Source organism: Triturus cristatus, chromosome 8, assembly GCF_964204655.1.
Source record: "Triturus cristatus chromosome 8, aTriCri1.1, whole genome shotgun sequence".
Taxonomy (NCBI): domain Eukaryota; kingdom Metazoa; phylum Chordata; class Amphibia; order Caudata; family Salamandridae; genus Triturus; species Triturus cristatus.
In genome coordinates this window covers 1,155,504,950-1,155,519,104 of record NC_140591.1, presented here as the reverse complement: position 1 = coordinate 1,155,519,104, position 14,155 = coordinate 1,155,504,950, and the positions used below count along the sequence as shown (strand labels likewise).

The window sequence follows — 14,155 nt, the reverse complement described above, 5'->3', positions numbered from 1 at the left end:
ATCTTTGTTTCTGAACCTTTATCACACACTATTCTTGATAAGGTATCAGATAAAAGTTGTTTTTGGCCTGGCCGATACGTGATAATGAAGTCAAATTCACTAAAGAACACCAACCAACGCATGTCTCGGAGAGTCAAGGCCTTGACTGTAGCAAAAAACTGTAGATTCTTGTCATCTGAAAATAAAGTGATGGTGTGTTTGGCTCCTAACAAGCGATGTCTCCATTCAATGAAGACTGCCTTAATTGCCAACAATTTTCGTTCAGCGATTGTTTAGTTTTGCTCTGCAGGTAAAAGTTTATGAGAAGTATGCAGTATGTTGAATCTAAGGTGACCGTTCTTTTGACCAAATCGATTTTGGGGTTATGCTGTTCAAGCCAGGGAATGCCCAGAATTACGCCAAAAGTTGGTGTATCTATGAGATCAAAAATAGTTTCCTCGGTATGTCCGTTTTCCTCTACAATTGTTAGGGGTTTGGTGTGAAATTGTATTAATTCTGAAGACAAAGCTGACACATCAACTGCCCTTACTACTTCTGGTTCTGACTTAGGGACTCGAGTTACACTTAATTTTCTTGCTAAAGCTAAATCACAAAAATTACCAGTAGCTCCTGAGTCAATCATTACTGTTAAACTGTGCCTATGTTGTGTAGTGAAAATGAAGGTTAATCTGATTGTCAAATGTTCTTTTCAACCTTATAAAGTCGTGTCTAGGTTTCTCATTTTTGCGTTCTCCTAGTCGGTGGTCCAGTTTAACTACCAAATCTAAGAACTCAGTGTAATCATCGGGCAAATTGACTATATGGGCTAAAGAGTCCTTCAAGTCATCTCAAAGCCCTCGATAAAATAATGAAATCCTTTTATCCTCAGGCCAATGTGTTTCTGACAGCAGTCTGTTAAAGGTTGTGACATAGGTTATTAAATCTTTAGTTCCTTGACGGAGGTTTAAGAGTTCGTTGTCTGAAGCATGAATAAAAACATGTTTAGCAGATAGCCCTGACATGGCGGTTTTAAAAGCATTAAGATCATGTAGTAAAGGATCATTAGTATCCACTAAGGGCATAGCCCAGTTAGCCGCCACACCTCCCAGGTAAGAAATAATAAACGCCACCTTAGATGTATCATTAGTAAATACCTGTGGTTTACATATAAAATGTAATTGACATTGGCTCATAAAGGTTGAGTAACGATTACTGTCCCCTGTGAAACGTTCTGGATTGGTCAGGGGTACGGGACTGGGGGAAACCACTGTAACTTGAAGGTTTTGTTCAGAACTTGCACCATTAGCTAAATCTGTAGTTGCTGAGGTGAAATTTGGGACAAACTTAGCAGGGGAAATAATGGGCTTAAAAGGAGCTGGGCCTGGTTCTCTCCAACTGGGGAACCCGCTTCTAGTTTTAACTAGTTCTTGTTTCAGGGTCTGGTTTTCTCATTTCAGTTTGTCCATTTCTGCAGTAAGTTTACGAACTAATAACGTTAATTAGGATGGTTCGAGGGTTTGGTCCTTGAAATCCATTATGCAAGATCAGGAAAGGAACTTTGTGTGTGGCTTCGCTTTCTGTTGCGAGATTACCCACCTGTGCTCCAGTGTGTTCCTTTCCTGATGTTGCCTTTTCCCTACTCCACCAGAAACCAACCAGAGTAGCAGAATGAAATCTGCAAACCCAGTGTGATCTCTGGGGGAAGGGGGATATGGGAATGAGAGAGAGAGAACAACACTGCAACCTGCATATTGATTCGTAGGACTGTTCGTATCTCTCTCTCAGGAAGGGCTGTTGGTATCTCAGGAACCAGCCCAGTTGTACCTTGGCGATGTCCTAATCATACAAGAAATATTAAATAACTCAATTCCACATAAATGATGCGCCTTCATGAACTAGTAAGAACTTCTGTTCTCTAATTGGATAATAACACTGCTCACTTATTAAACATACCCCAGAAAGGAGAGCCCACGATTTGCACCCTTCTTGGATACTGCAATTTGTCAGCAAGTTCTGTAACTCTTATTGTTTTGTCCTTATTATGAAAACACAAAAGAAAACAACCAACATTTACTAGTTATTTTGCATATTTAGTCTTGCTTTTACCAATCTTGTTTAACTTAACCTTTCAGTTCTCATACCTTATTTTTTTCCAGGCGTTGTTTCAAAAAGGGATTCAGAAAAGAAAACAAAGAAACACAAAAGCAATATATGTAGACATTTACAAGTCCGTGGTAGATCACCACTTCGTCTTAAGTTCCAAATAAACTGTTCTTTCAGAAAAGCAATGTCTTTAAATAAGTATTGTCCTCCTTGAATAATTGGCAACTTTTAAAACAAACTCTCGTAGTGTCTTTGCGCAGGATTAGTTGTTCGTCAAACTGAAGAAACTAGTTTCTTACCCGGAGCCTTTGTTTCTAAGAAAACATGAAAGTTACCGGTATCGCATTTCAAGAAGTTGCTTAGCAATCTAGTTGTTGATGTTTCTTCTTTTTATTTGCAGGAAATCGAAGGGAGCACTGCCAGCCGGAAGACACGCAAGCAGGAATCACCGGAAAGGACTGGATGCCAAAGGAAGACGCTGGGCGAGCCAAAAGCCAGCCGGATGTCTTCTGCAGGCGGGCACAAGGACGGAAGATCTCAATGAAGAACAGGTAGGTATGCTTTTAACTAAAGCGAAGCGCTCGAGTTAGACGGGCGGGGGTTTAAATAGTCTTTGGGAAACACACGAACATGTGTTTGGTTTCAGGCGGTTTACTCGTGCTTCGTGAGCTGCCGTTGCATCGTGCGCTAAAGCGGCTCATATTAGCATATTGAAACGTGTATTGAATTGTGCTGCATTGACTAACATTCAACAAGCATTGGCAATAACATGAATATTGTTACATTAACCAGACTACAACAAGCATTGGCCAACATAATGAATACACCGCAAAATATTTGAGATGATAATACAACAGCTAGAGACATGTTGAATTCTGGTTCGATACAACTGGATAATTGACCAATAACAGTGAAAGGAATCAGGGGGCACAGCTTAGATTGGGTTTTGGGACACAGCTTAGATTGGTTTTTTGGACACACAACATAGGTTTTTCGCAACACCTAACGTTGGTCACATTGTTGCAGTATTTGGCATGCACTGTGTTGTGTGGCAGATCGACATCTCCATGACACATGACAATTTGGAATCACAACAAAGGCAAGTATGGTGTACTGGTGAGTTTATTTTCGAACATGTGTGAGGAAAGTGCACAGGATGGCGGGTGCTGTACATTGGTTTTGGAATCCAAAGTTCACATTAGAGTTGAAAGTGCTGGCAGATGAATGTCCAGAGTAAAGTCCACAGTCATCTGATACATTGGCCCAACATGAAACCTCCATGTCATGTGGGCGAGTTGTGTGCGATTGAACAAGGTGAACGGGTTGCGCACAAAGAACATTGTCCAGAACAGGTTTAGAGGCCCTGGGGGATGTGCTGGGACATCTGCCTCTCACATGTCCTTCTTCGGACGACCCCTCTTCTTCCTGGGGGGGGAATTCTCATATGCAGGCCTCTGCGGTGAAGGGGACTCTCTGCCAGAGTCCTCCTCCCTCCCTGTGGCGCTGGCAGATGGTGTTGCAACAGATGTTGTGGCCACACAGGGATGTGTGGACAGGTTTGTGTAGTTCTGGCGGAGGCATTGGAGTATGTCCTGGTGCACCACAGTAAGGGCATCCCACTTGGCCTCCATGCGGGCATGGTGGGCAGCCTGCTCCTGTTGCATGTCCTTGAGGATCCCCACTACCTGGCCAAATCCTCCGGTGCTATCCTGGTACGCATCTATGATGCGTGCCAGTTGGGTGTCATCATGCAGTCCAGACCCCACTGCAAGGCGCGCCCTCTGCCTCCCAACCCTCCCAGCACCCCTATCCAAATGGGCAGGACCAGCGGTGGGATGCACAGGTGAAACTAGGACCCCGTGGGTGGTGTTGCTGGTGGAGTTTGCTGTAGCTTCCGGGGGATCCTGTATCCCTGTGCTGTGGGTGTTCAGTGACCTTGTTCTGTCCGTGTTGGCGGGGGTGCCCTGTCGGTTTCCAGATGCTGGAGGCGTGGGTACAGGGGGTGCAGATGTTGATGCTGCTGGTGCTGCATGATGACTCACATCGGAGGGGCCAGGTTGGTCGTCGTCATCCGAACAGGACAGAGACAGAGTCAAACCAGAGAGCTCAGTGTCCACCAGAGTCTGGGCCTCGGAATCCTCTTAATTTGGTGCTGGGGACCCAGCACCACCTGTGTTTGGAAGAGACGCACAATGTGAGTTATGTTTCTTCATGCATCGATGGTTCACAAACATGACATTTTCTACTGTACGAACAGATGTCTGCCTGTACACTGCTTTTTCCCAGCTTGTCACGGACAGAGTTTGATATTGTTGTTGCCCATGTCCCAGCATGGCCTTGTGCTCCCCACAACAGAGCCCAGTGTCAGACATCCTGTCAGTCCCTTCCATTCCCTGTGGGGCGAGTATGGTTCAGTTGGAACTTGCTGGGCCATGTGGGTGGGTGTGGATTGTCTGTGACTGCAACTCCCATCATGCTCATGGCTACACCCCCCTTCCCAGCATGCCCATACTTCCTCCCTCTTGACTCCGCTTCCCTGTGAGGGGGTGTGACAGCAATGGCAAGATGGCTGACTGTGAAGTCCTCATGTTTGTTGTAGTCCAGTTCCCAGCAGGGCCTTGTGCTCCCCACAACAGAGCCCAGTGTCAGACATCTTGTCAGTCCCTTCCCACTCCCTGTGAGGCGAGCATGGTTCAGTGTATGCTTGCTGGGCCATGTGAGTGGGTGTAGATTGTCTGTGACTGTGACTTCCATCATACTCTTGGCTACACCCCCCTTCCCAGCATGCCCATACTTCCTCCCTCTTGACTCTGCTTCCCTGTGAAGGGGTGTGACAGCAATGGCAAGATGGCTGACTGTGAAATCCTGGTGTTTGTTTGGATACAAGTCCAAAGCGAGCCCCTGTGCTTCACACACCTGCACCCAGTACGGGGTGTCTTTTGATGATGTTTCACAGATGTGTGGGTCAATGCATTCTACCCGGTGAGTTGTGTGGAGTTGGTATTGAGGGGGGGTGATCCACATGCTGGTAAGTATGGTCAGAGCAGTCAGTCCTCCTTCCCACCCGGCCAGACATCCCACCATGAAACGTGCTTCCATTGGAGGGCGTGCAAGTTGTCTTTCAGGATATCAGTCAGTGGTGTCCTGCTTCTGATTTGCGCACATGCCCTAGCAGGGCTTTGTGCTCCCCATAGCAGGACCCAGTGTCAGCCATCTTGTCAGTCATTTTCCACTTCCTGTGATGTGGGCATGTTTCAGAGAGGTCTTGATGGGCCAATTTTGAGGGGGAGCATTATCTGTGACTACAAACCCCATCATGCTTTTTGATTCACTGACTTCACCTGCATCTCCACAATTCCTTCCTGTCAGTCAGCTGCACTGTGAGGTAGTGTGTTTGTGGTGGCAAACTGTCTGGCAGTGTCTATTTAGCTTTGTGCCACTGACTTGCTCTATTTGTTTGTAGGTTGGTGCATGTCATGACACGATTCCAAGTCACTATGAGATGGCAGGTATTGTGTTTGTCTGACTGGCATTGGGATGATTATCTAATGGTTACTGTAGCTTTGCTTGCGGTGCATGGTTTCACTGTCCCCTTGCCACACAATCTTGGGTATGTTGTTTGTGTACTCACCAGGCTCTGGTATGTCTGTTAGCCCATGGATGCTCTCTGATGGTAGGATGTCCCGCACCTTCTCCTCCCAGGTCCTGAAGTAAACTGGTTTGTCGGGAGGGCCACCGCCGGTGCACTGACTCAATACCAATGTACCAAACAAATGTGGCTCTACTCTGATGATCTCGTCTACCAGCACTTCTAACTCACTATCTGTGAACTTTGGATTCTTCTTTGGGGGCATGGTGATGGGTAGTGGTGGTGAGGGATGTGTGTACGAGGGTGCAAGTGAGGGTGGGTTGGTGTTGGTTTTGCTGGCTGTGTGTGTGTGTGTGTGATGTTGGATGATGTGCTGATGGTGTGTGAGTAGTGTGATGGGTGAATTGTGAGTGTGTCTGTGGTTGCTGTGTAATGGTGTTTGCTGCTGGGTGTGTCGCCTGTTTGCAAGGGATGATGGTAGTGATTGTAGTCCTTTATATATTTGGAGTTGTGGGTGTGTCTTTGTCCCATGTTTTTTTATTTGATATTTATTGGCGTTGTCATTGCTTGTTTGGTCCTTTTTTTGTCTTTTCTACTTTGGGTTTTGTAGGCATGAAGGAGACGTTCATCTGGCGGATACGGACGCTGATGTTGTCTCATGCGGGATTCTCCACCTCGTTCACGCTGCCTATCTTCTGTGTTTCTTATGCGTCGGTCGCGAAGGTCTCTATTCCGCACGTGTCGGTTGTAATTCACACGCGTTGCATCGTACTGCATGGGTCGTACGGCGCTGGTCCGTGTCGGTCAGTATCCGGTCCGGGTCTGTGTTGGTCGGTTCTTTTTGCAGCCGGAATCGGAATCGGACCCTTATTGCTTGGTAGTTGTCGACTATGCCACTCGCTATCCTGAAGCGGTTCTCCTTTAGTGAGCCAATACCAGAAATATTGCCTGAGTTCTTAGTAAAATATTCTCCAGGGAGTGGTTTCCTAAAGAGAGTCTCACTGATCAGGGTACTCCATTTGTAGCCAAATTAATGCAGGAGTTGTGTACTATGTTAAATTTAAAACATCTTAAGACCTCAGTATAACACCCCCAAACCGTTGGGTTAGTTTAGGGGTATGTTGGGACCCTCAAACACGTTAATGTTTTTTGCCTTGGGTAGGAAAGAAGTGTTATCTTCTCCTTCCCTTAGCTGTGTTTGTTATCAGAGGCCATGTTCAAAGCAGTTTAGGTTGCTCCTCATTTGAACTACTTTATGGTATACAACCCAGAACCCTACTTGAGATAGCCAGAGAAGCCTGAGAGAAGAATAATGGGTCAAGCAATGGAGAGAAAATATCAAATAAATGATTGGGTTCTCGTTCTCCTCCCTACCTCAAAAAAGAATATGAAGGCCGAATATAGAGCCCCTATTGAATAGTAGAGGAATTAGGGACAACCGCTTACAAAATTAAAATGGGATATACTAAAAAATCTACCATATAAACATGTTGAAAAAATGTATAGGTACCCCACCAAAAAAAGTGTTGGTTCCCCAACCAAAAGATGTCCTAACCAGTAAATTAGTTATAATGATCAACTTGATGAAGGACAAAAGGACTCCCTACAACCAATGTTGCAATCTTTTTCTTCTATTTTTTCTGACCTCCCTGGTCGCACTAGATTTGCCGAACATGCCATTCCCAAAGAAAAAGGGATGGAGACCCAGCAAAGACCCTATAGCTTAATGGCGGCCAGACGAGAGGCTTTTAGTGAAGAAATATCTAGAATTCAGCAAATGGGTGTAATACAAACATCTAAAAGTAATTGGTCATCTCCCATTGTGGTAGTTCCTGAATCTGATGGGTCTATCTGATTCTGTATAGACTTTAGGGCAGTTAACAGTATATCAACGTGCAATGCCTACCCTCTTCCCAGGGTGGATAAACTCATTGAGAAGTTAGGAGAGGATAAATACATCACCACTTTAGATTTGACAAAAGAGTTTTGAGAGGTACCTCTAAAAAAGAAGATTGTGAAAAAATGCTTTTGCCACCCCAGACAGTCTTTTTGAAATCTATGTTTTACCGTGTGGACTACACGGAGCCCCAGCCACTTTTCAAAGGCTGATGAAGGAAGGAGAAAGTAAAATGTCTTGGGAGGTTCTCCGTGATACAGACTTACCTGAACCCTCTTCTTTTCCCCCATAGCCCAGCTGCCATTCTTTGACCACACCAGAAGAAGAAATGATAACATTGGTTGAGCCGGATGATTTTGGTCACAAGACCCCCTTGGAGCCAAGAAGGGAACAACGTGGTTGCTTTAAGGACTGTCATCTGGAACCAGAGGACGACGAAGAAGAAGAAACAAATCAGGACGTGAGGACCTGGCCGATCAAGCATTCCCCGGGCTGCCAGAAAATGAGACCCACCTGGATCCTTTCTCCAAGTTGGCAGAGAGGAAGGACCCGGGTTTCAGTGATCCAAACCCCATTGCTACTGGAAGCAAAATAGCAAACTCCAGCCCTGGTAACAACTGTGAAGAGAAGACCTGCAACTTCTAAGAATTGGCGTGCCTGAGTTCCACAGAGTGGCAGACAAGGACTGGGCCCTGAAAACAACTTGTTGCCCCACCTCGTTTCCTGAGAAACGTCAGTTAGCCAGGTTCAGGGCTGGATTTAGGGCAAAAGGGAATGGAGAATAACCTAACCTTCCATAAGTTCCTCCCTTTTTCCAAATCTTTTCTTTTCTCTTTTTCTTCTTCCTCACCAAAACCGTTTCAGGTTCTTAAGGGAAGCCATTTTTTTCTATTTCTTTCTAAGCAGGAATGTTATTCCGTTCTTTCTTCTCTCAAGTACTAACAAATTAGTACTTGTTGTAAGGGCTCATTGACAGAATAATGATACCCAAAATGTCTTCTTACCTAAATATCTAATCATAAACATAGATGTTAAAAAGTTCAACATCCTATATTTCTGATATTAAGTAAAAAATATTGAAATATTGATGTCATTAATGTAGTTGTAAAAAATATTATATATATATATATATATATATATATATATATATATATATATATATATTATCTACTGGCGGTCGCCAGTAGATAGTTATAGTTAGGACCCTGTTTCCATAGGAAATCCGCAACATTCTATTTGGAATAACTTTGGCGCCGGTCGTCGAATCCTCGCGAAATTTCAAAACTAATGGGGCGCTACGCTCCGCTCCTACCCTGAAAGTCTCGGGGGGATTCGTCAAGCGGGGGCTGAGAAAAAAGGGGGGTCCCAAAACGCGTTTTCCCCATGCATTTTTCCATAGGACCTTTAGACACAGCTACAGCCCGAACGGCTGAACAGAATTACTTGTAATTTGGCAGAGAGGTAGTCCGCAGGTCAAGGAAGTGCCTTTTGTAGGTCTGGTGTAAATCTGTTCAGTAGTTCCTGAGAAAATAGCATTTAAATCAATATATATATCTGTGGCAGCGCTCCGTGCGCTTACCGTGCGCTTACGGTAAGCTTACCGTACGCGTACGGTGCCGTGCGCGAGCGCGATTCTGATTGGTTGTTAGATCAAAGTAAACATTCGAATCGGTCGAAACCAGGAAGTATCGGCCGCCATTTTCTGTCTGTCGCACTGAAAAAAAAAGGTTGATAACATGAAAAGGGGGCAACGAAGAGAGTTGCAGACCCCCTAGCGTTCGTCAGGGGGTTCACGAAGGACCAAAAAGTATGAAAAATAAATGTAATAATTTTTTAAAAAAATCACGGGGTGCGCGTACGGTAAGCTTACCGTACGCTTATGATAAAAAAAAAAAAATAAAAATAAAAAAAATAACAATCACATTTAATATATAAATCTAAGGACCCCCAAGGGAGAAAAACAACAATTGATATTTTGAAAAAAATGGCGAGGCGTGCACGGTACGAAATGCGCAATGTGGGTGCTCGGTGCGCGAAGCGCACCGAGCGCCCACAGCGCGCGCGCGGTGCATGAAGCGCACCGTGCGCGCAAAAATTAAAAATAAATACATAACTTAGCATTTAAAAAACCGTACAAATTCACTGAAAAAACCATAGGTTTCACACACGTTATAGTTAGGAATTAGCATTTAAAAAACCTTGCAAATTCACTGAAAAAACCATAGGTTTCACACATGTTATAGTTAGCTGTACATTTCACTCGTAAAAAAACCAATGAAATTCCACGTTATAGTTAGTGCAGGCAACTATAACTCACGCGACCGCAATCCTCTGTTGATGCTAATACTGTGGTGCCGATCACGATCCTGTAAAAACCGGGTACGAACCGTCGGACGGAGCATATTCTCCGTCCGACGCGTACCCGGTCGTCAAAATCTACCAACATGGAATTACGATTCGCACGGGAACACCATTTCCGTACGAATCGTAAAAAACCCCGACCGAACAAAATAAACATACAAATGCGATCCGGGAAAGCGCCGACCTGACATCGGGACGCTCGCAGCCTGCCATTCACGAACCAGGAATTACGATTCGCACCGACGTCATCCCGCACGGTGATTATTTTCCGGCTGCCAAAAACTGCCGGGAAATCAGGACGACGCGAACAAGGACTACCAGTACGCGACGGACACACAGGACGACGCGAACAAGGAGGACCAGTACGCGACAGGACGACGCGAACAAGGAGGACCAGTACGCGACAGACAGACATGGACCCGAACCTACGAGTCATCCCGGCCCTCATAGCAATCGACCTCCTCTACAGGTTCGGACGCAGACGCCGCAGAAGGTCAGAACAACTAAGGGAGGGGGGAAAGTGGGGTGGGGTGGGGGTGGCAGGACCAGGGCAGGCCACAAACCCCCCACCAAAGTCACACAGCACACATGCCCTGGACATACCTGACTCCCATGCCCTGGTCACTACGAGGGGGTGGGGGCGTGTCCAGATAAGCCAGCGACCGCCACAACGGAAGTCCGTCACGACGTGGACCGGCAACACAACCAGACATGTACGTCCCGTGCCCACGCCTGAAGAGCGTGGGTACGAGTCGAACCACGCCCACACCCACGTCACCCCAATAATGGCGGCACGGCTCGTACCCACGTGGCAAAGGCCTGGGTACGGCCCGCACAAGCATCACACAGCGTGGGGACGGATATGTACGGACCCAACCCCCACCCCGTATGCATGGAGCGTACCCCCACCCCAACAGTGTAAGTACGACCCGTACCCCCACCCGCGTACGTATGGAGCGCACCCCCACCCCAACAGTGTAAGTACGACCCGTACCCACCCGCGTACGTATGGAGCGTACCCCCACCCCAACAGTGTAAGTACGACCCGTACCCACCCGCGTACGTATGGAGCGTACCCCCACCCCAACAGTGTAAGTACGACTCGTACCCACCCGCGTACGTATGGAGCGCACCCCCACCCCAACAGTGTAAGTACGACCCGTACCCACCCGCGTACGTATGGAGCGTACCCCCACCCCAACAGTGTAAGTACGACCCGTACCCACCCGCGTACATATGGAGCGTACCCCCACCCCAACAGTGTAAGTACGACTCGTACCCACCCGCGTACGTATGGAGCGCACCCCCACCCCAACAGTGTAAGTACGACTCGTACCCACCCGCGTACATATGGAGCGTACCCCCACCCCAACAGTGTAAGTAAGACACGTACCCCCCACCCGCGTACGTATGGAGTGCACCCCCACCCCAACAGTGTAAGTACGACCCGTACCCACCAGCGTACGTATGGAGCGTACCCCCACCCCAACAGTGTAAGTAAGACACGTACCCTCACCTCGAATGCATGGAGCGCATCCACATCCGTGTATGTATGAGCGTACATATTGTGAAATCGGAGAGGTGGGTGCAGAGTCCTCCCAGCAGAGCCCAGAGACAAGAGGGGTGTGTGCCTAACACTCCCAGCAGTGCCCTGAGACAGGAGGGGTGGGGGCAGAGTCCTCCCAGCAGTGCCCTGAGACAGGAGGGGTGGGTGCAGAGTCCTCCCAGCAGAGCCCAGAGACAAGAGGGGTGGGTGCCTATCACTCCCAGCAGTGCCCTGAGACAGGAGGGGTGGGGGCAGAGTCCTCCCAGCAGTGCCCTGAGACAGGAGGGGTGGGTGCAGAGTCCTCCCAGCAGTGCCCTGAGACAGGAGGGGTGGGGGCAGAGTCCTCCCAGCAGTGCCCTGAGACAGGAGGGGTGGGTGCAGAGTCCTCCCAGCAGTGCCCTGAGACAGGAGGGGTGGGGGCAGAGTCCTCCCAGCAGTGCCCTGAGACAGGAGGGGTGGGGGCAGAGTCCTCCCAGCAGTGCCCTGAGACAGGAGGGGTGGGTGCAGAGTCCTCCCAGCAGTGCCCTGAGACAGGAGGGGTGGGTGCAGAGTCCTCCCAGCAGAGCCCAGAGACAAGAGGGGTGTGTGCCTAACACTCCCAGCAGTGCCCTGAGACAGGAGGGGTGGGGGCAGAGTCCTCCCAGCAGTGCCCTGAGACAGGAGGGGTGGGTGCAGAGTCCTCCCAGCAGAGCCCAGAGACAAGAGGGGTGGGTGCCTATCACTCCCAGCAGTGCCCTGAGACAGGAGGGGTGGGGGCAGAGTCCTCCCAGCAGTGCCCTGAGACAGGAGGGGTGGGTGCAGAGTCCTCCCAGCAGTGCCCTGAGACAGGAGGGGTGGGTGCAGAGTCCTCCCAGCAGTGCCCTGAGACAGGAGGGGTGGGGGCAGAGTCCTCCCAGCAGAGCCCAGAGACAAGAGGGGTGTGTGCCTAACACTCCCAGCAGTGCCCTGAGACAGGAGGGGTGGGTGCCTAACACTCCCAGCAGTGCCTTGAGACAGGAGGGGTGGGGGCCTATCACTCCCAGCAGTGCCCAGAGACAGGAGGGGTGTGTGCAGAGTCCTCCCAGCAGTGCCCAGAGACAGGAGGGGTGGGTGCAGAGTCCTCCCAGCAGTGCCCTGAGACAGGAGGGGTGGGTGCAGAGTCCTCCCAGCAGAGCCCAGAGACAAGAGGGGTGTGTGCCTAACGCTCCCAGCAGTGCGCTGAGACAGGAGGGGTGGGTGCCTAACACTCCCAGCAGTGCCTTGAGACAGGAGGGGTGGGGGCCTATCACTCCCAGCAGTGCCCAGAGACAGGAGGGGTGTGTGCAGAGTCCTCCCAGCAGTGCCCAGAGACAGGAGGGGTGGGTGCAGAGTCCTCCCAGCAGTGCCCATGGAACGCAAAGGGTGGAGTAGTCACAGATACCATGCCCACAAATGTCAGTCAGGTGCACAAAGACCCTGCAGTACATGTACCACATGTGTTCGAGGCTGGGAGTATAAGCATGCATAGCGCAGAAAAGAAGACATGTACACATGAAGTCATGTCAATAGGCCACATACACAAGTACAATGACTACCAAGGATGCCACGAATGATGCAGGTGGAGACATCGCTCAGCATGCATGTGCAAAGGTGAAGGACTACGTCACACACCCAGCTAATGGACACACAGCTCTGTCCCAAAGTCAGGGGACACCCTGCAGGGAAGAAGTCTGGGTACACAGAGGAAGGAATACACCTTGGGACAATTGCAACATGCAGCAACTGCTTACATGAATGGACAAAGGTAGCTAACACCGTGTGATGGCACACAGATCCCAGGCTCCCCCCTATGAGCAGCACACTACTACATTTCCCACACACCCAACACATGACCAACACCCACAACCATGTAGCAGCCCCACCAAAAGCAATACCAGCAATGCAGGAGTGTTCCAAGGCCAAAATTAAATAGCTTTATTCAGCATGAGAAAAAAAGTAGTATGACGTAAGTCCAATTTTAACAAAGGCCATAGGGCAGTCCAGGAGTCCCAGCTGGATGGGGGACACAGTGGGATGTGTGTCCCCTAGCTTGCCTGCACAGTTACAATCCATCGTCTTCCACAGGGGTGAGGGCATCATGTGGGGGGGAAGAAACAGGCACCGCAGGGACAGGAGGGTGAAGGGTAGGCGTCGTGGGTGCAGGGATGGAGGACTCCACCACAGGGGGTGGGGCAGGGCCAAAGGCGGAGGCCAGGATCTCGCTGCACACCTTAGCAAGGTCCTCCAGGGACTCCCCTGCACCCGAAGGAACCACAGGCCCCAAGGAGGGGGGGGGTCAGAGGGATGGGTTGCAGCGCCACTGGGGGAGGGTGTGGACAGGGGGGGGGACTCAACCACCCTGACCGAGGACTTCCTTGACCGCTTGCGTGGTGGCGTCACTGTGGGGCTCAGGGACAGAGCGGCCATGAAGGAGTCTTTGGGGGAGATGTGGCCAGGATAGCTGAGGGGAGGGGATTTGGAGGGAGTGGATTGGGTGGAATGCGGACTCACACTCTGGCTGCGTGTCACACGTTTGCCCCCCGACCCAGTGGGTGTGCCTACTGCACCCTGTGTGTGCGTGTCAGGAGGTGTGCGGCGGACCTTCCCTGCTGGTGTGGTGCCTGTGTCTGTTGTGGTGGGTGCATGCTTACGTCTGGGTGTATGTGGGACAGGCATGGGAGTG

General features: G+C 49.3%; 1 protein-coding gene across 3 annotated transcripts in view; it reads left to right on the top strand.

The window, feature by feature from the left end:
- Positions 1–2,511: 2,511 nt before the first annotated feature.
- Positions 2,512–14,155, top strand: part of LOC146805531 (uncharacterized) — a 284,372-nt gene continuing 272,728 nt past the window's right edge. For all 3 annotated transcript variants that reach the window (XR_014967469.1, XR_014967468.1, XM_085620521.1), the window contains exon 1: positions 2,512–2,633. Coding sequence is in view for 1 of the 3 variants with exons in the window: in XM_085620521.1 (XP_085476647.1) it covers positions 2,545–2,633 (89 nt within the window). In the remaining 2 variants the exon portion in view is untranslated. The remainder of the gene's footprint in view (positions 2,634–14,155) is intronic.